Raw genomic sequence first — 21,656 nt, forward strand, 5'->3', positions numbered from 1 at the left:
CAGACAGTAGTTGCTGATGGTCACAGGTGTGAATGGCTGTGGTGGAGGAAGGTGAGGCTGTGGATTGGCCATGGCATAGTTGTGTAAGTGTGTTAATCTGTGTAGGAGACAGACACAATGGAGCAGGAGAAGAGCCATTGTCAAACCGTTTAACTCATTCGCCCATTCACGCTTACCCTCTGCTGGATTGGGGCTGCGTTGGTTGAAGCATGTGATGTTTTTTAGGCCTTTGCAGACATCACAATGTTATTCAGCTCTAGTTTGTTTTCCAGCTTGGACTTTTTCTCCTCTTTGGCCTTCTTAATTGAGGTTTTAAGCTCTTTGTACCCTCTTTAGTTTCTCCCTGCCCCCTGCCATAAACGCTCTTTTCTTCTGGTTCAGCAATTACTTTATGTAACTGGTGACCCAGGGTTTGTTGTTGGGAAAGCAATGGATAGACTTGGAGGGTAGAACAGAGTCCACACAGAAGTTGATGTAGTCAATGATGCATGATGTTATTGCATCAATGTCCTTACCACGTGGTTCACACAAGACATCCCATTGTGTAGCCTCCAAACAGCCCCTCAGTGATTCTACAACCTAAGGTGACCACTTCCTCACTGTCTTTGTGGTCACTGCCTGTCTCTGAACCAGGGGTTTGTACCATGAGTTGAGGTGAACCAGGTTATGGTCTGAAAGGCCCAGTGAGGGGAGGGCTGTGGCTTTATATGCTTCTTTAACATTGGCATACAGCAGTTCCAAATTCTTATTCTCTTTTGTCTTGCAGTCCACAAAGTGGCTGAAAATGGGCAGGCATGATGAGAGCAAAACATGGTTGAAGTCTCCAGACACTGCAATAAATGCACTAGGGCTCTGGTTTTGCATGCTCACAATGGAAGAGTGGAAGACATACGCTGCGTCTGCATTAGCAGAAGGTGGAATGTACACAGCACACAGGATGGTGTGGGGAAAACTCACGTGGCAGACAGTACGGGCACATAGCTACAACACACAGTTCAACGTTCGGCTTACAGACTACTTCTTTAACCGTGACGCAGAATTACACCATTTGTTATTCACGAACACAGCCAGCCCTCCTCCCTTCTTCTTACCAGTTTGTTTGAGGTCGCTGTCTGCCCTCACAGTAGTAAAAACATTCAGATGAGCATGAAAGTCAGGTACACGCTGGCTCAGCCATGACTGCATGAAGACAGCTCGCCAACGAATGGAATTGTATGCTGTTTAAAGTTTTTTGGTATAAAGGACTAGGCTAAATAGCTAGCTAGATTAGCAGAGAAGGCATAAAGTGTGCTTTGAGAGGTGAAGTGCATAAAAACTGAGGAGAGATGCTGGTGACGAGGGGTTTATAAGGAGAGGGCAGGCCCACCTACGCTCGTCACTATGTATCATCTGCCTTGCAGGCATGACCATGAGGTGTCTTCAGCCAGACACGCGGTCATTATCCCATATAATATATGTTGTCCTGAGTAAACTGACTGGAAGGGATCAGTGCCCCTTTTATTATCAGTTGCCAAAAATGTCTCCTGAAACCTCAGCTTACTTTTATTTTTCACTATTTAAAACACAGCAAAAGAGATTGTCAGTTTGTGTAACTGCACAGCGTTGTTTCAGCACCTTAAAAGAAGAATGAAAATGAGAAGAAAACATCTAACAAGAGCAATAGGGTTTGATGCTCGCACACCTAACAAATGAAGAGTAAGCTGCCTTCCTCAAGCCAATATAATTCCAATTTAATTCTGAATAATAATTTTTAATAAAACAAGAAACAGATGTAAGAGTAGATGGCAAACCAGCAGCAACTCTACTTTTTTCTGACCTCTTTCAGCGTTTCTGAAAAAAGAAATTAAAGAAAAGCAAGATGATTTTTTTTTTCCAGCCAGCTTGATGAAATATATTTGCAAACCTACAATATCATTTTTATTCTTTTTGTGAAATTGCTTTCAAAACACCTTTTGTTTTTAAGAACATTTATGATAGATTAGGATGTAGATGAGGATGTTAGTTCCTAACGCTACAGTCTTGATTTGTTTCTCTGCAGCAACTACCTGTAGTTACGTCCAGCAGCATAGTGCGCTGTCGTTCCTGTAGAACCTATATCAATCCATTTGTGTCCTTCCTGGATCAAAGGCGGTGGAAGTGCAACCTGTGCTATCGAGTTAATGATGGTGAGCAAGCTTTAAACTTAAGAAATCAGTACCTTATATTCAGAGTACCTACCACACATTTGTGTTCAGCTACATTGTTTTTTGTTAGACAGAGTTTATCAGAAATATGTTTTTCTAAATATTCGATGACTAATTGTTCTTTGCGTTTTACTGTTATTTGGCCTAGTTCCTGAGGATTTCATGTACAATCCAGTCAGCAGATCATACGGAGAGCCACACAAAAGACCTGAGATCCAGAATGCTACCATTGAATTTATTGCTCCCTCCGAATATATGGTAAGCTTATGTCTTCATTGTTTGGCATTGTGGCCCTCTCCCTGTCTTTGTAGATGCTAAATTGTGCACTCGTCATTGAGTGATAATTACAGCGAGATCAGTTCACACTAAATACAATGCAGTAAATGCATCCCGTGCCATACAGTGCTGTAAATACATCATATTAATGGTTGTGTATTTTTCGACATACCTGCTTGTAGAATATTATGCAAAAGTCAGAGATCATCCAGACAAAGTGGGCATTAAATAGCAGTTTTTCTTTTGTCCAACATCATCTTGACAGCTTCACATCTTTATAGATTTAGTGTTGATTTCTCTTTCCACAGTGGAAGGATGACAAACATCTTTTTTTTTCAGATCTAAAGCATCTCTAAAAGATGAATACTATAAGTACAGTTTATGTGATAGTGACAGTGGTCTACGAAGCCTTGCACGGTTGTTAGGTGTCCTTTTTCTCTAGATTTTATATAATAAGTATATAATATTAAATATTATTATAATAATATTATATTTTTAACTCTAATGAACACATTTTATATCTTGAATCCTAATTTCCTCAGAAGTATTTTTTAAAAGTGACTTAATTTTGGAAAGAGATCTTAATTTGCATTTTGAGTGGAAATCAAATGAACGGTGGTCTCTGTCTTTTACGCTCTATATTAGATCATCAGTTGACTAATAATGAATGCCTTAAAAGAGATCTAATCTTTACCCTCTTTCATGAGTGTCATGGTTTTAAACAAAGGGTAAAGATTAGATCTCTTTAAAAAAAGAGATCTAATCTTTACCCTCTTTCATGAGTGTCATGGTTTTAAACAAAGGTTTTAGCTTTTTAATACATTTATAAAAGCATGTGTAAAGACTGTTTACATAAACATTTGAAGATACAGCTGAGTATGCCTTTCCTTTCCATGAAAAACTGCTTAGTCAGTGTCTCCCCAAAGACAATAGTTTCTAAGTGAGTATTCTGGTTCCTTAAGGCTTTAACGTTTACGCAGTTAACTCATTTCCCATTCACCACACAGAGGAAGCGCTGTTTACTTGTTTAATGCAGCAAGTTGAGAAAAAAAGTAAAACTGAAAGAAAACAGCAAAAACAAACAATGTGATACAGATAAGGGGTACTTCAATCACAAATGACTGGTATGTGTATTTCTATTGCATTTCTTATTTCTCTATTAGCATACCACTAACATCAGCACCAGACAGAGATTAACATATGCAATTAACACCTTCCATATATAAAATATTGCATTATAGCACAATATAAACATGTGAGAAGCGATCTACATACTGGCAGTGCTTCAAATAGGCTCAAACAGATGTTAGATGGAACAAGATTAATCCACAGATACAACCATGCTTGTCCCTCTGTATTATCAAACGGGCTACTACTGATGTCATCAGAACAAGACAAACAAGAAAACTTAATTGCATTACCAAATAAGTCCACCAGGAGGGGGAAAACTTCACCAAACTAAACTGCTTCTATTGTTAACACACTCTCCGCCTTTTATCTCTAGATACCACAATTTAGCTGCCGTTTATGTGTCTAGACCTAGTCATCAGAAAACAGAAGTAGTATAATCTCAGTTACTGGTCTGAAGAGTAACTTGAAATTTCCATCCTTGATGATTTTCACTTCCACTTTGCAGATTTTTCCACCCTTGCTTGGAAACACCTGAGTGACTCGACTCACCGGCCTTTCCCTGTGCCTTGTCTGATAGTCCTTTATGAGCATGACAGTATCTGGCACGATGTTTGGCTTGTCAGAAAGCCAATTCTTGCGCACCTGAAGAGTAGACAGATATTGCTTTTGGCACCTGTTCCAAAATGTACAGGCCAGACTCTGAACCTGCTTCCACTGACATCTGTATAGATTTTTGCAGTCAAACTGTCCAGGAGGAATATGTGATGCATGGGGAGGATTAAAGATCCATGCCTGTTCAGAGAGAAATCTCTCTGCTTCGTTGTTTGAGATTGGAAGGAATGTCCAATTTGTGACATGCTCCGACAAAGTTTATCCCTCGGTTGGGCCTAATTGTCTTGACTGGCCCACGTACAGCAATAAATCTCCTTGAGGCGTTTATAAAGCTTAAAGTATCCATGGACTCTATTACTTCTAAATAAATCGCTCAAACACTTAAGCGTGTGAAAAGAACTGCCCACCTCTTGCTATTAGCAAGGCCACCATGTGTACAGCGTGAAGAGATGGTCCATGGCCCAAACACATCTAGGCCAACATGGGTGAATGGTGGATCTGTGTTGAGTCTGTCTGCAGGTAAGTCACTCATTTTTTGCACTTCACATCTGCTGCGCAGTCTGCTGCAGGTGACACAGTTGAAGATGAGGATGCTTACACACCTATTGACACCTAGGATCCAAAACTCTGCTGTACGAATGGCACCCTCAGTGATGTGATGTCTTTGGTATGACTTTTCATGGAAATGCCGGGCAAGAAGAGTTGCAACATGATGTTGACTGGGAATGATAATAGGACTCTTCTCATCCCATCCAACATCTGACTCATCAATACAACCTCCTACCCTTATCAGGTCATCCTTGTCAGGATTCAATGTTCAGAGAGGACTGCCCTTTGGAAGCCTTTTCTTTTGTATGAGGACTGGGGCAACAAAGTCTAAGGGATCATATAAGCTGTTAATAGTTGCTGTTAATAGACAGAATTCTGCGACGCATGAAAGACCTCTTTTCACTGGATACCTGAAAAGTGAATGTATCATCTTTGAGATTCCAGCTGACCCCAAGACTGAACAGGCAGTGAGTCAACACTAAAATCATCATGATCCTCAATTGGAAAGGCTTCCATGACCTCTCTGTTGCTAGAAACTATCTTGTGTAGCCGGAGGTTCGAGCATGCCAGCATCTTTTGTGTCCTCTTTAAAAGATCATTGGCAACACCTGCAGTGGGCAGTGACTTCAGCCCATCGTTAACATAGAAGTCTCTTTCAACAAACTGTACCAAAATAATTTTCTTCCTTTTGAGCGGCACGTTTGAGGCCGTAAATGGCCACAGCAGGGGAAGGGCTGTTCCCAAATACGTTCACTTGCATTCGACACTCAATGATGAAAAACGCATGAAGTTCCTGTCTTTTGGTCTGACTACAAAACAGTGGAACATCTGCTGAATGTTGGCCATGAATACGACTGCATCCAAAACATCATTCAGAGACACTCCAAACACTACCCGGATTTGATTAGGCTTTTTTGGGTGATACACCCTGAATATTGGGAGGTACCAGCGCTCTTCATCTTTTCTGACTGGTGGGGCCAATTCCGCATGTCCACATTGGAACACTTTGCCCATGAATGTGAAGAACTGGTCCTTCATCTCAGGCTTTGACTGAGGATCGCTGTAGTGATGTGAAGCGATTCCAAACCTGAACCCTGTTGTTTGGAAGATGTTGTCTTTGTGGTTTAAAAGGCAAAGGAGCCACCCAGCTGTTGTCAGCATCTCTGTAAAAAAAACCCTTTCCATAATTTCTAGAAACACCCTATCTTCCAAAGAAGGAACTATCCTGTCATCGTCTCTTGTCCTTTTGAATGTAGCGTAGCATAGCCCAGAGAATTTTCCATTTCTGTGTGTAGTTGAGAGGGAATGTTACTAGATGCCATTTCATAATGCTTTTCCTTTATGAGATAATGGTTTGTGCAGGGTTTAAAGACAGTTCTACGACCACTCTCTAGGGTGGTGGTGAACAGAGTACTGACCATATCTAATTTACTGACATCTCCCAGATGTTACTGACAATTACCCATCCCAAGTCCAGTTTTTGAGCATAGGGAGCGTCATGTGGACCGTTGATTTGCTCATGTACTTTGTGAATTCTTGTGATGTCCCTCCCAAGCAACATCAAGAGTGGAGCATCAGGATTTTAGATGCCCATGGTAAAAGGCAGCTTCAGGAGTGGGAATTTATGTCCAGTCGTTAGGGATGTCGTCACATTCAATAAGAGTGGGTAGTGGGATGCTGATCCATAGACTCAACCTGGAAGCCACTAGCCCATCATCCTGTGGTGCTGACTGTACCTGCACATGTCTTCAACGAGTAAGGGGACTGACTGCCACTTCTTACTCCAAAAAGATCAAAAAAGTTTGACTTTACAGATAAACGATTACTTTGATCATCAGTGATTGTGTATAGCTTGATTGCCTTTTCTCTCTGGTCAACAGGGAAGACTCTTATCAAACAAATCTTGGAACAAGACTTTTCACTGACATCTTTACCACAAATATCTCAATTTCTTCCTCCCTGCCATGCACAGTCACAGGTGATGAGGCCTTCGAGGGCTGCAGAGCAGGTCCAGGATGAAGAGTAGCAATGTGCTTTTCACTATTACATTCAGTGCATCTAACATTTTTCTCACAGGCTTTGGCAAGATGTGAAATGGAACCACTGCAACGATAACAGATGCCGTTCTGCTTGAGAAAGGTTTTCCTCTCCTCCAGAGTTTTTTCTCTGAATCCATGACGTTTGTGTAATGGGTGGAGTCTGTTGTGTATGGAACATATTTTGGATGGATCTACAATCTTAGTGCGTACTGCATTCATTGGTGAGGCAGTATGTGCAGCAACATTCATCTTGTGGAATGAGATAGACGTTCTGGTCTTGTCATCCCTGGGAAAAGTGTCTCTCTACTTTTGCAGGATCAACCATGAAAGGAGCTAAATTGAAACTTGGATCATTTCGCATCTTTGCCTGCTGACAGACAAAGTTCACAAAGAATGAAAATGGTGGGAAAGGTACATTGTGCTCATCTTTTTAATTTAGAGCGTTGTGTCATCCATTTTTCTTGGAGAACAGATGGCAGCTTTTGTACTATGCCACATATTCTTCGAGCTGTGTCCAGGTAGGCAAGTCATGGAAAGTTACCTTCTTGTCTTGCTGCTTGAAGCTCCATCAGCAGAGCACCAAGCTCCATAGTACTGATTTAGTCTTTCCCATGCCATCTGGAGCCCTTTCTTGGGGTCGTTAGCTTGGACAGCCCTTATCCATTTCACATGCTCTGCAGAGTGACAACCAAGCCACTTGACCAAGAGGTCAAGTTGTTCTTTCTCAGTCACACTCAACCCCCTAACGGTATTCACAAATGATGCTCGCCAGACTCTATAATTTTAGGGTCGATCATCAAACTGTAAAAGCCCAGTAGTAACAATTTTTCGTCTAGCCATGAAGCTTATGAAGTCGATCATGCTTTGGTCATGGTATCGCTGTCCCTGTTGCAAGTCTGCTTGTTGATGCATGCCTGGAGGTGGGATAGGTGGATATTGATGATCACATGCTTCTCTTCGACCCCACAAACTACTGTGTTGGTTGTCTTTTATTCCACCATTTTCTCTGTCGAGAGAGGGGAAACTTCTAGATTTGGCTCCTTTTCGAAGCTAGTGTTTGACTGAGAATGTTTTTGAATATATTCTCCAGTGCATTGCATGGGATTTTGAGGCTCTAACGCCATCTGACTGGCAAGTTTTTGGCTGAGCTCATCGTCCATCCCCAGAGTTGCTTCTAATGCTTCAGCTTTTACTGCTGCTGTTTTCTTTAATTGCAGGACAAAGGAAGCTTCCACACATGCCTTCTGTACTTTCATCTCTATTTCCTTGCATTTCAGAAAATGCAAGAAGTGTTTTAGCTGCTTCAGCTACAGCACGGGCCTCTGCAGTGGCTCTCCTAGTAGAGGACCCTTGTGTGCGCCTTGATGACTGCGAGACTTAGGACATTGTCTTTCGTGAATGATCTGGTGATGTATTCTGTCCTTCCATGATACGGCAAATACCTTACTGAAGTGAGATCATCGAGGCTACAGCTGTGCCGAGACGATGTACCAGAACCTTTATTCCACTCTACTGCGGATCACCCTTTGGCGAAGCCGTCGTTTTACTGTTCTGTCCTCGTTTATAATTTGCAGCAAGTTGAGAAAAGGCAAAACGACGATGCTTCAAAAAGGCTCAAACAGATGTTAGATGGAATAGGATTAATCGACAGATATAACCATGCTTGTTCTTCTATATTATCAAACAGGCTACTACTGATGATGTCATCAGAACAAGACAAACAAGAAAACTTACTTACATTACCATATAAGTCCACCAGGAGGGGGAAAACTTCACTAAACTAAACTGCTACTGTTGTTATCACAGTAGTGTTAGGAGTCTTGCCCAAGGACTCTTATTGGTATAGCATAGGGTGCTTGCCCAGGTGGGGAATTAAACTCCAGTCTATAGTGTGGAGGACAGAAGTGTTACCCACTACACTATACCAACCCTATCAGCCTATTTTTTCAAGGTATTAACCTTTGAAAAGAACATAGTACATCTGTCTTAATTATTTCGTATATTGTCAGACTGCAGTTATTTGAGCTGATTTTGACTACTTATGCTAATTGTGGTTGCTAGATTTAACAATTGTGTGCGTGTGCCTGTGTGCGCGTGTGCATGTGTGCACGCGTGTGTGTGTGCATGTGCATGGCAATACAGTATATAATTTAATGTTGGTGCAACTGTGGTTTTACCTATGTCCCAGGGACTTGTGTTCTCAGGGCCCTTTATTTGCTCATTAAAATTTGTGAAATGAAAAATTTCATTTTTCAATCCCTGTCTAACTAGCTCGGCTACTATGTAAATGAGGGTCACCCATAATGTACTTCTGAGTTGACAAAGGTTGATTTATTGATTTAAAAATCGTCTAGGAAACAGCCATATGTTTCCAAGGCTGTGTTTTCCCTCTTTGTAATTTTGGAACAAAATTCAAGTTCCCATGGCTTCATGTTCCCAGAACCCTATGTTTCCTCTGTGTTTTCTGTGTTTCCATGGCCTTATGTTTCAGCCTCAAGTTGGCTCCATCATGTTTCTTCAGTGTGAAAATAAGACTACCATGTATATTATCCTGATATTATAGGTTTAGTAAATGATATCTGAAATTGTGTTTATGCATATTCTGCTTCCAAATGGATTTCCTTATTAAAACGTACTCTGGTTGCATGTAGGATTTAAATGTCTTTACTCAGGATTTTAATAGAACTTAAACACTATTGACAACATTGCAAAACATTATAAAATTTGGAATCCATGCTAACAGTGGAGTCTTTGAGGGCACAGCACCCTACCCTCATTTCCTGTAATGTTTTTAACGTACCCTCATCAACTTGCCCTCACCATTTCCCCTTCGAGGAATTCCCCAATGCCATCATAGGGGCTGTTCCGTTACGGTATTAGCTGGAGTAACCCCTAGGAATGCAGATATATTTAGTTAACATATACTGACAAGCCAAAAGAATTATGGCCACCAGCCTAATATGCTGTTGGTCCTCTATATGTTTCCAAAACAGTTCGGGAGGCATGGATTCTGTGAGACCACTGAAGGTGCCCTGTCGTATCTGGTACCAAGACGTTCTTGTTCCTGCACATCTCACAGATGCTTGATCGGATTGAGATCTGGGGAATTTGGCCAGGGCAACACATTAAACTCTTAATGTTCTTCAAACCATAATGTGCAGGGCACATGTCCATACTGAAAGAGCCCACTGCCATCAGAGAATACCTTTGAGGGGGTGTACCTGGTCTGCAACAGTGTTTAGATACATGACACATGTCAGGGTTTCCCAGCAGAACATTGCCTAGAGCAGGGATGTCAGACTCAACCACAAAAAGCAGGCTTTGAATGTATTCATGTAAAGCAGTGTTACATAAATGCATGAAATGTTACACACACACACACATATATATATATATATATATATATATATATATATATATACATATATATATATGTATGTATGTATGTGTGTGTGTGTGTGTGTGTGTGTGTGTGTGTGTGTGTGTGTATATATATATATAAAATATATACACACACCCACTGCCGTATATATATATATATATATATATATATATATATATATATATATATATATATAAACAAACAGTTAAATCTCTTAAAATTTCCCCAGGAGGTCTTTTACCTGTGTGCTTGATCTAAACACCTGGTATCTTTTCTTTGTTGCAAGTTCGTTCATTCTTGGGATCATTTCCTGAGATGCTGAGCTGAGTGTTTATAGTGTTGATGTTGGTTGAACTACTGCTGAAACACAGCTAATGTGTTTGGTGATATGACTGGTGTGGATGCATTTAATTAATATTTCAAAACTGTGTAATTTGATTTGCTGTGTATGTAGTAAACTACTCCATCTTTTAAGCATCTCAGCTGATTTAAGTTTGTTACTTTACTCTGTAAGTGCTAGTTGCTAGTTAGCTACACAAGGGCTACACATCACGCAAGAACAAAATACTACAGGACACACTCCTAAACACCACACTTAAACCAGACAATGCAGTTATTCAAAAAGTTTAAAAAAAGCATTCCGTTCCATATCGACCAATATATATTTTTCAGTGCCTGTAATGATGCCAGTTATAAGTAATGTGGGTTATAACTGTAAGGGTGCAGGGAAACTTTAATACAACACTTTAAATAGATTTATATAATAACTTGTAAGTAGTTCTGAAAAATATGTAAGTAAATAAACATCTTTCAGAAACATAAAAATTACAGTCAAATAGTAAAGTGCATTGAGCACCCAGACTGCATAAATAATATTTAAAAATAAACTTTAAATAGCTAAGAAACATCTAATTAAATAGGGTTAAAAAGGCATGCATATCTGAAGTTACTTTACAAATGCAGGAATGCCACAGAACATTGAAAAAAGTAGCATCTACACACTGCGCTTATATACATATGTACACACACACACACACACACACACACACACACACACACACGTACACACACACACACACACACACACAACCCCAATTCCAAAAAAGTTGGGACACTGTGTAAAATAAAAACAGAATGCAATGATTTGCAAATCCCATAGACCCACATTTTATTCACAGTAGAACATAGAACACACATCAGATGTTGAAAGTGAGACATTTTACCATTTCATGAAAAAACATTAACTCATTTAGAACTTGATAGGAGCAACGCATCTCAAAAATGACAGGGGCAACAAAAAGCTGGAAAAGTAAGTGGTGCTAATAAAAAACAGCTGGAGAAGCAATTTGACCCCAACTCAAAAAATTTAATATAGAAAGATCATTTTATAGAGAGGCAGAGTCTCTCAGAAGCAAAGATGGGCAGAGGTTCACAAATCTGTGAAAAACTATATCTAAAATTGTGGAACAATTTCAGAAAAATGTTCCTGTAAAATTGCGAAGACTGGATATCCTACCATCTACAGTACATAATATCATCAATAGATTCAGGGAATCTGGAGAAATCCCTGTACGCAAGTGACAAGGCTGGCGGTCAATATTGGATGCTTGTGATCTTCGGGCCCTCAGGCGGCACTGTATTGAAAAACAGGCATGATTCAGTACTGGAAATCATTGCATGGGCTCAAACACTTCTGGAAATCATTGTCTGTGAACACACAGTTTGCTGTGCAATCCACAAATGCAAGTTAAAGCTGTTCATTTAAAATGGACTGAGGCAATATAGAAAACTGTTGTGTGGTCAGATGAATCAAAATTTGAAATTCTTTTTGGAAACAACGGACGCCGTGTCCTGCAGACTTAAGAAGAGAGGGACCATCCAGTTTGTTATCGGTGCACAGTTCAAAAGCCTGCATCTCTGATGGTATGCGGTTGCATTAGTACCTATAGTGTAGGCAGCATACACATCTGAAAAGGCACTATTAATGCTGAACAGTATATAGAGGTTTTAGAACAACATGCTTTCATCCAGACAGTGTCTCTTTCAGGGAAGGCCTTGCAAAACCACATACTGACAAAGACAATGCTAAACCACATACTGCATCCATCATAACAGCATGGCTTCGTAGAAGAAGAGTCCAGGTGCCTAACTGGCCTGTCTACAGTCCAGACCTTTCACTAATAGGCGCATCATAAAACAAAAAATCCGGCAAAGTGGACCCAGGGCTTTGAGAAGCTAGAATCCTACATCAGGCAAGAATGGGACAACATTCTTCTCCCAAAACTCAGTTCCTAGACGTTTACAGACTGTTGTTAAGAGAAGAGGGGATGCTATACAATGGTAGACATGGCCTTGCCCCAATGTTTTAAAAAACCTTATTAGTCCCTTATGAGGTGGGGGTTTAATTTTCATCAAATGAGTTAATTTATATGGACATGACAATTCAAAGCTTTTCATTTCTAGGATCAAAAAGATGCTTAATTCGTGTACAGACGAAGTATAAATCACTGATTTCTGATTCTTTGTGATGCATGAAAGTGAGGTGAATTATTTAGACTTAATCAGTGATTAAATCAACAAATTAATAGCAGTTAATTACTACTTACCAAACTGACAATGATTGAGCTAACTAATGCATTTAACTGCTAACTAAGATTTTTGCATGATGTATTTTTAACCATCTTTACTAACGTTCCAGTAATTATAAAGCTGACTGTAGCTGCCCTGACATAGTCAAGCGTGCTTTGTGAATGACTCTGTGTTTGTGTTTTTTAATATGGCCAGCTTGGCTACAGTGACAATCTGATGCACTACACCCACACCTTACCATATTGTTCCTACATCTCTTGTTAAACAAGTTGTCAGGCACTTGCATATGTATTTTAAAAGTAGGTTTGCAAATACAAACAGTGAAAAGCCATTTGTCATCTGTGAAGTACCACACACACTTCTCCCGCCACTCCTAAGTATGATTTTTTTACCAATGTGTTTCTTGGGCTAAGGTTGTATTTCTGTTGTTGCCAAAAAATGCTAAATGTACATAACTCTCACTCTTTTCAAGATTGAGTAAAGCTGATCAGATGTTAATAACAAGCATGAAAAGGGCCTATCTAATGTTTGTGGCATTAGTGATTCTCGGTTTTCCCCAGCCCCTAATAGGAGCAAGTTCTCAGACCAGCAATCACTTATATGCTACTAAAGTTTCTTATGTTACACAGTCTAGACGCCATATGTCGCAAGAATGGTTTATAAAATTTAGTTGACCATTGGTCTTAAAATCTTTGTGGCTTGATGATGTTCTCTAGATCAAACGCATCTGTACTTGACTCAATGCTGGCCAATACCTGGTGTAGTTGTCAAGTCATTATTTAAGCACTCACACCTTGATCCCTCCAATCTACTCAGTTGTCATCCTTTTTCCATCACTCCTTTTTTGGATTTTGGGAAGTGGTGGTACCTTACAGCTCAGTTAACTTTTCAATTCAATTGAAAACTTCAGTTACTCATATTTGTGTACGAGTTTAGCAGTTTTCATAGCACAAGAAGAAAATTTTGAAAACGGGCAAGATGTTATCCGTCTGGGTAAAGAAGCCACCATGGAGAATAGTGTGTTTTAAGTTAACGAAAATGTTTTGTAGATATGAGTATTATTATTAAATGTAATTTAAAATATTTTAATGTAACAGTAATGTATTTGCTTGAGAATTTAAATATATTTTAAGATTTTAAAGTTATTTATATAATTTTTCTTCATGTACATTATCAAGTTTATTACAGGTGTCAGTACAGGTTGGGGATACATGTGTAAAGTGAGTGTAATGAGATGCCTGTACTCTACAATACAAACATTTTGTCACATGCTATAAAAAATAACAATTTTAGATATGTCAAGAATGATTGATTGATGAAAAAAGATGTATATGATTCTGTAATAATTTGGAAAATGTAAAACTGATATCCGGAATGCATTGATTTTAGATAGTGGTGATCAAATCTCAAGGCAAAGGTAGACTGCAAATATTTCTCAATCACAAGAAAAATCTGAGTTTGTCTACACTCCAGGTAATTACTTAAGTACTTAAGTTGTCTATATGTGATGAACTGAATCATATTGGAAGGTTTTCTAAATGAAAATATTTGCCATCCAGCTGAGACCACCACAGCCTGCTGTGTACCTCTTTGTGCTTGATGTGTCCCACAACGCTGTGGAAACAGGATATCTTGATGTTGTCTGCCAGTCGCTTCTAGACAATCTTAATTCGTAAGTGGACCTTTGATGTCTAGTCATAACAAAGCTACCTTCTTTGAGCTCAAACCAGAGTATGAATGTGTGTTTATGCTTTCTAGTCTTCCAGGAGATACAAGAACAAAGATTGGCTTCATCACGTTTGATAGCATGATCCACTTCTACAACCTACAGGAAGGACTGTCCCAGCCGCAGATGCTTATTGTTTCAGACATTGAAGGTAAGTCATAGATGATTTATAGTGGTTGTAATAATTATTAAAATATTTATAATAAATAGAACCATCAAATGGATGCTCTTTGTAAAAGATACAGTGCTGTGAAAAAGTATTTGCTCCTCAGCTGATTTCTTCTACTTTTGCTAATTTGTCATGTTTAAATGTTTTGAGATTGTCCAACTAATTTTCATATAAGATAAAGACAACACATGTAAATGCAAATTGCAGCTTTTAAGTGATTCTTCAATTTATTGAAGATAAAGATTTTTTCAAAACCTATATCATATATGTGAAAAAGTAATTTCCCCCTTAAACCTAGTAACTGGTTGTCACCTTTGACAGTAACAACTGCAATCAAACATTTGAGATAACCTGTGTTTAGTCTTTTACATCTCTGTGGAGGAATTTTGGCCTACTCTTCTTTGCAGAACCGTTTTAATTTGGCTACATTGTAGGGTTTTTGAGTACAAACCGCCTGTTTAAGGTCTTCCCACAGCATCTCGATGGGATTCAATTTAGCTACTCCAAAACCTTAATTTTGTTTCTTTTAAGCCATTCAGCCATTTTGAGGCATTCATTCAGATCATTGTCCTGCTGCATGACAACTACACTTGAGCTTTAGGTCACAAACATACAGGCATACATTCTCCTTTAGAATTTTCTGATAGAGAACAGAATTCATGGTTCCATCAATTATGACAAGTCATCTAGGTCCTGCAAAAGAAAAGTAGCCCCAGACCATTGCACTACTACCACCATGTTGAACTGTTGGAATGGTGTTCTTATGATGGAATTTGGTGTTAGCTTCACGCCAAAGGCAACTGGACCCATGTCTTCCAAAAAGTTCCACCTTGGACTCATCAGTCCACAGAATATTGTCACAAAGGCTTGGGGGTCCTGGAAACGTTCACCACTGTTCTAAGTGTTCTCCATTTGTGCATAATGGCTCTCACTGTGGTTCACTGGAGTCCCAGAGCTTTTGCAATAGCTTTGTAACCCTTTCCAGACTCATAGATTTGAATGACTTTGTTTCGCATTTGTATTGATGCAGAACGTGCTGCTTTTTGAGACCTTCTAGCCTGATTCACATTGCCAGACAGTTTCTATTTAAGTGATGTTTATATTCAGGTCTGGCAGTAATCATGGCTTTGTTTGGCTAGTGAAATTGAACCCAGTAATCAATTGTATTTGGTTAACTGGTTGATTTATCAGCCAAGTGAGTGGTTACTTTTTCACATGTGGCCAGGTAGAGCTGAACAGCATTTTTCTTCAGTAAATGAAATCATCATTCAAAAAAAAACATTTCTGTTTAGATCTGAACAATTCAAGTGTGACAAATATGCAAAGATAGAAGAAACTGTGAAGGGGCAAATCTTTTTCACTGCACTGTAGGTCTGGAGTGTGTTAGTAACCCAGTTAAAGCTTACCTGAAAATTTGTAATTATTGCAAAGAGCTAGCTATGCTGTAGTTGTCTGATATACAGTGGGTGAAATAAGTATTCAACGCGTCAACAATTTTTTTATTAAACATATTTCCAGTGCAGCTACATTAGTAATAAAACTACATTCCAATCCATAAAAAAGTTATGTGCAATAAAGTGGAATGACAAAGGAAAACTTGTTGACCACACTTCCTGTACAAAGAAACTAATCTCTCACAGTGTTCAGGTGGGATTATAGGGTCGTTCTTCTATACAGATTTTAGGGGGCCCGATGATCAATCTTGGTCTTCAGTTCTTTCCAGAAATTTTCTGCTGGACTCTGGTGGTTTAAGTCTGGTGATTGACAAGGCTGTTCCATTACTTTTTTTCTGTAGAACCAATTGAGAGTCTCCTTGGCGATATGTTTTGCTTAGTTTGGGTTTTGATCCAAACTTTTCAAATTTGGTCTAGAAATACTCTCTGCCCGCTCTAGGTAAATAACTGTCAAAAAAATGTTGAATTTTTCCCTCAACATGGTGTTGCTCTATCAGTTCATCACTGTGGCCATTGCATAGCTAGCTTGATTTGCTATAACTCATCAGTCTTTGGTCATTTCATCTCAAAACTTGGAATACTTATGTATGTTGAGACTTGGACAGTGTATGCAAAACTTGGTCCAGATATGAAGTTTAGGGGGCGCATTACCCGTCAAAAATACTAAAAAAAAATGCTATTACAGTGTTATTATAAAGTCTCCACAAAAACACATGGTGCCGTTTGATTCAGTTCAGTGACCTGAATAACTTCGTGATTACATGTTATGTCATAAATTTGTCTCCTTGTCTAGTATTTTGAATTATTCCTGCAACAATTACAGCTTATTATACTAAGGTCAAAAGGTCAATCTGAACACAACTCGGTGAACAGCTTTGATGAAGTTCCTTGATCAAGTACAACAACAAATGAAGACCTTTTGACCAATTCTGACCCACTTTCACTTAGCTCCTCTATGCCAAAAGGGCCCCTTATGAGTGCATTGGGTCTCATCTTGGCATGTTTATCAAAGGCTTAAACATGGAGAAATAAAACACTTTGCAAACACAAGTATGACAGAAATTTTACCATTGCTCATGTATTTTTGACATTTAGGTTGCTAATCTTTTTGCATGTTCTACAAACCTTTGTCGATCAGTACATAGAAACGTAAACATATGTTTAAAGACTCCTGCTTATTGTTCATGACAAATGAAGGCCTTTTGATAAACTCAGACTTTCTTTCAGCCTCTCTGCTTATAAGACACAAACTGCATTAGGCCTAATTTGGCTCAAAGTGCATTAGGGCTTCTTGTGCTTATTAGTGCTTCAGCCCACTCATTGCTACTATCGGCTATATTTAGCATGGAACCCTATTGCTTTTGCTATGATTTTTCTTCTTTTTCTTCTTCTTCTTATTTGGGTTCAAGCACGCAGTGTGTAGAACCCTATTGGAATTGTCAAGGTTTTTTAGGGTCCAAGCATGCAAGTGTGTAGGACCCTATTGTTATTGTTAGAGATTTTCTTTTTCTTCTTCTTATTAGGGTCCAAGCACGCAAGTGCGTAGGACCCTATTGTTACAGTTTTTCTTCTTCTTCTTCTTCTTCTTCTTCTTCTTCTTCTCCTTCTTCTTCGCCCAGACCAAACCCGTAAGTCCTAGAGACATGAAACTTGGTCAATAGGTAGTAGTCCCTCCCGCTACTCAGGCGCGCGACATGAGCCCGATCGGCCTAAAGGTGACGCTATTGTGCAACACAAAGCGTTTGGCCCTTTAACTCCTTCCCCAGATTTTTGACAGACAAGACACATTTTTTTCCTGATTCCTTGGGTCCAACAAAACAACTTTGTAATTTGGACCATTAAGCTCCGCCTACTTAGATTTTGAGCTAATTTGCATAATATGCGAAACCTACTTTTGCGAACTAGTCCTACAGTTTTCATCGTATCCTCATGTTTTTGGTGTCAGAAAATTCAGCATAGCCTAAACCTCAATAATTATCCAGCAGATTTTTGATTTTTTAAACAATATGGCTGCCATATGCAAATAAAAAATTTTAAACTTGACAGGCTTATTCCTAATGAGACTCTGAGGATGCCTATCAATTTTTGTGCGCATAGGTCATTAGGGGGCGCTGTAAATGCTTAATATGCCTATATAGCTGTTTCTCAGCATCCGTACATCCTATCATGTTGAAACTTTGCAAGTACCATCTTCTAGTAAGACTTTAAGTGAGTCGTTAAGGACACTTCAATATATTGAAATTTATGGCCGCCTTTGGCCAATAAGCTTTCAGCAGCCATTTGACAGGTTTACCCTTGGCCAATCATCATGATATTTGACAACTGTCTCTATCTCACCCCCTTCTAATATCCTGTGAAGTTTCAAAATATATGGCCACTGGGGGGCGCTATTACTGAAAATCAAGTATGTCTTGTACAGATTTTCATTTTTGGTCAAACACCTTAGCTGACCTCATGCAGTACAGTGTTCCAAACCCTTTTTGTCATGATTAGTCTGTTAAAAAAGTGCATAGTTTTTTTTCAATCGTTAATTGTTTGAAATTAGCACTTTTCGAACTAGTCCGTGGAATATTAAGCTAACTTCTCAAAACTGGTCTAGAAATACTCTGTAGCCTCTCTAGTTAAATAATTATCCAGCACATTTTCAATTTTTTGCTCGTTGTGGTCTCCCTCCAGCACTTAATCATGGCAGCAATAGCATTGCTAGCTTAAATTGCTATAGCTCATCAGTCATTGGTGTGACCATCTCAAAATTATAAAAGTCTCTATAAGTTGAGACTCTGATGTGACTTGCAAAATTTGATCCTAATTGGCAAATAAGGGGCGCTTTAGCACTCATACACCTAAAATCTTTAAAAAATTTTTTACAATTATACTACTAAGTCTACAAATAAATAAGAGGTGTCCTTTGATTCAGTTCACTGACCTGAATAACTTTGTATTGCATGTTATGTCATAAATTGGACTCCTCCTCTGGTATTTTGAATTAGTTCTTTAGTTTTTATGTGATTTGTGATAAATCTTGGTAAACGTGTATACTACTATTTTCTGAGGAAACATGCAAAGTTTCATTCAAATTGATTGTCATAAGCCCCTACAATACTTAATCTAGTGCATAATTATTAAAACGTCATTATATTCTTCTATGAATGAAATAAAGAAAAGATAATGGTTTCATTAATCTCATTAACATCTAAAACATTGCGATTATATGTATGTTCCAAATTTGCACAGAAAATGTGGAAATTTGACTTAAACCCAGGTTGGCCACACAATTAATAACGGTAATATCTTTTCTGCAAAGCAAAGGGAGCATCAGCATTAAATGCAAATTATGACTTCAAACATACTTGTGGTCGTATTCTTTGCAACATCTGTCTTGCGGCGAAGGAACTTTCTGAATTTTATGTATTCCACTGAGCCAAGCAATTTTGCTTATACAAGTCTTTTAAAAACTGTTGTTTTTCTATAAATCATCAGAGTTTGAAAACTGATGTTTTCATACTGTTTGCTCAAATGTTTTTGCAACGTCTCAAACTTGGTCTCTAAACAACCGTCAAAGTCTCAAGGTAAATAATTATTTAAAAATCTTGGCTTTTAAGCACAATATTATTGCAAGTTATGGATCAGTTAGTGCGGTCCAGCCTATTCGGAAACAAGGGACCATAAATCTGTCACTTATGCTCTGATTGTGACCAAAATTGAAATATGCTTTGACAATAATCAGCTGAGGAAACGTATGACATTTGGCTTGAGGTGGCTTAAGTTGGCTTAAGAATTAACACTTTGCAAATACGTGTAGGTTGCTTAACTGTACAGGAGATCATATAATTTGATTTCAAGAAATTTTAATTAGCGCAAGAGCTGTTTTTTATTTCTCTGGCCACCAGAGGGAGCCAAATCAGCAACTGCAAATCTCAATGCTGAACTAATTAATAAGAAATATACAATTAGTGGAAAACTTTACTGTATGTGTTTAGGTCAAGACCATTTTGCTTTCGACCATGCCTGACAATTTTGCAAATACAAGTCTTTCAAAAAAACTCTTATTGTTTTTCTTTCATTGTCTTAAACTTGGTTTCAAAACAACCATTGAAGTCTCAAGATCAATAATTGTTTTAAAAAATCTTGACTTTTAAGCACAGTGTTATTGCAAGTTATAGAATAATCAGTTCGGTCCAGCCTATTCAGAAACAAGGACCACAAATCTTTCACTTATGCTCTGATTGTGACCAAAATCGATTTGTATATTGATAATAATCAGTTGAGGAAATGTATGACATTTAGCTTGATTCTGCTTAAGTTAGCTCTTACAATGTTCAATTTACTGCCAAAAATCTAAAGTGGAATTATTCCTGTCTAAGAATAAAACAATAAAAACATGACAGTTGTTTCAAATTATGCATCTTAATGAGAATTGTCACTTTGCAAATATGTGTAGGTTGTACTATACAGGAAATCCTGTTATTTGATTTCAGCCAATTTTGTTCAGAGCAACAGTTTTTTTCTCTGGCCACCAGAGGGAGCCAAATCAGTAACTGCACATGTCATTGTTGACATATACATGGAAAGCTTTACTGTGTGTCTTTAAGCGAAGAGCATTTCTGGATGTTATGTTTTCCACTAAGTCTAACAATTTTGCAAATACAAGTGTTAAAAAACTTTCAGTAACATCACAGTTGAAAAACTTTTTTTAAAACAATCATATATATAAATACATATTTATATACATATATAAAATATCATGACTTTTAAGCACAGTGTGGCTGAAGATTTGAATAAATCGATGTGAACTGGCTTATTCTGCCATAAAAGGCTAATAATACACCAATAATTGTCTGAATATAACCAAATTTGACACAAATATACAAAATGACAAACTGACAGTGTATTATGATTTCATTTGGAATTATACTCCTCAGTAGTCAAAGTAATTGCAAGGTGGAAACTAATTCCTAAAATGGTGCTTGGTTCCTTATTGCTCCGTACCGATAAATTCTCTCAAAAAAACAGGTCTGCTGTGGGCCTCTTGTAGCTCACCATGAAAACATCCGCCTTTGAAGATTAAGGTCATGGGTTTGATTCCCTGTCACAGATGTTGGATGGTGCTGTAGCAGTTGTTGTGAACACACACTTAGTTACCTTAATCTTAATGAAGGGTCTTTCTTAAAAATCCAACGATTTGCTGCCTTCTATGTCCAGAGACATGAAATTTGTTTATGCTGCTACTTTGTCCTAAAATGGTGCGTGGTTCCTTGTTGTTTCCTTTCAATGAATTGTTTCAAAAACTGCAATTTTGCCACAGATGTCTTGTGGCTCACCATTAGAGCCTCCGCCTTTGACCTCTAGGGTCGTGGGTTCGAATCCCTGTCATGGATGTTAAAATGAGTTGCGTAGATTGTAGCAGATGTATCACCTAGTGGTCTTGATCATAGGAAAAGGAGATCTTTCTTAAAAATCTGAAGATCTGCTGCCTTCTACGACCAGGGGCCACTACTTTACTCCTCGATGTCTTCCTGGTGCTTGGACCCTGCAGATTGCCGCTT

At 38.5% G+C, this 21,656-nt stretch overlaps 1 protein-coding gene across 2 annotated transcripts in view; it reads left to right on the top strand.

Moving 5' to 3' along the window:
• The window catches only part of sec24a (SEC24 homolog A, COPII coat complex component), an 87,100-nt gene that overhangs the window by 39,734 nt on the left and 25,710 nt on the right, over positions 1 to 21,656 (top strand). For both annotated transcript variants that reach the window (XM_036589096.1, XM_036589095.1), the window contains 4 exons: positions 2,039 to 2,165; positions 2,332 to 2,441; positions 14,321 to 14,433; positions 14,520 to 14,638. In XM_036589096.1, coding sequence (XP_036444989.1) covers positions 2,039 to 2,165; positions 2,332 to 2,441; positions 14,321 to 14,433; positions 14,520 to 14,638 — 469 coding nt within the window. The remainder of the gene's footprint in view (positions 1 to 2,038; positions 2,166 to 2,331; positions 2,442 to 14,320; positions 14,434 to 14,519; positions 14,639 to 21,656) is intronic.

Source organism: Colossoma macropomum, unplaced genomic scaffold, assembly GCF_904425465.1.
Source record: "Colossoma macropomum unplaced genomic scaffold, Colossoma_macropomum, whole genome shotgun sequence".
Taxonomy (NCBI): domain Eukaryota; kingdom Metazoa; phylum Chordata; class Actinopteri; order Characiformes; family Serrasalmidae; genus Colossoma; species Colossoma macropomum.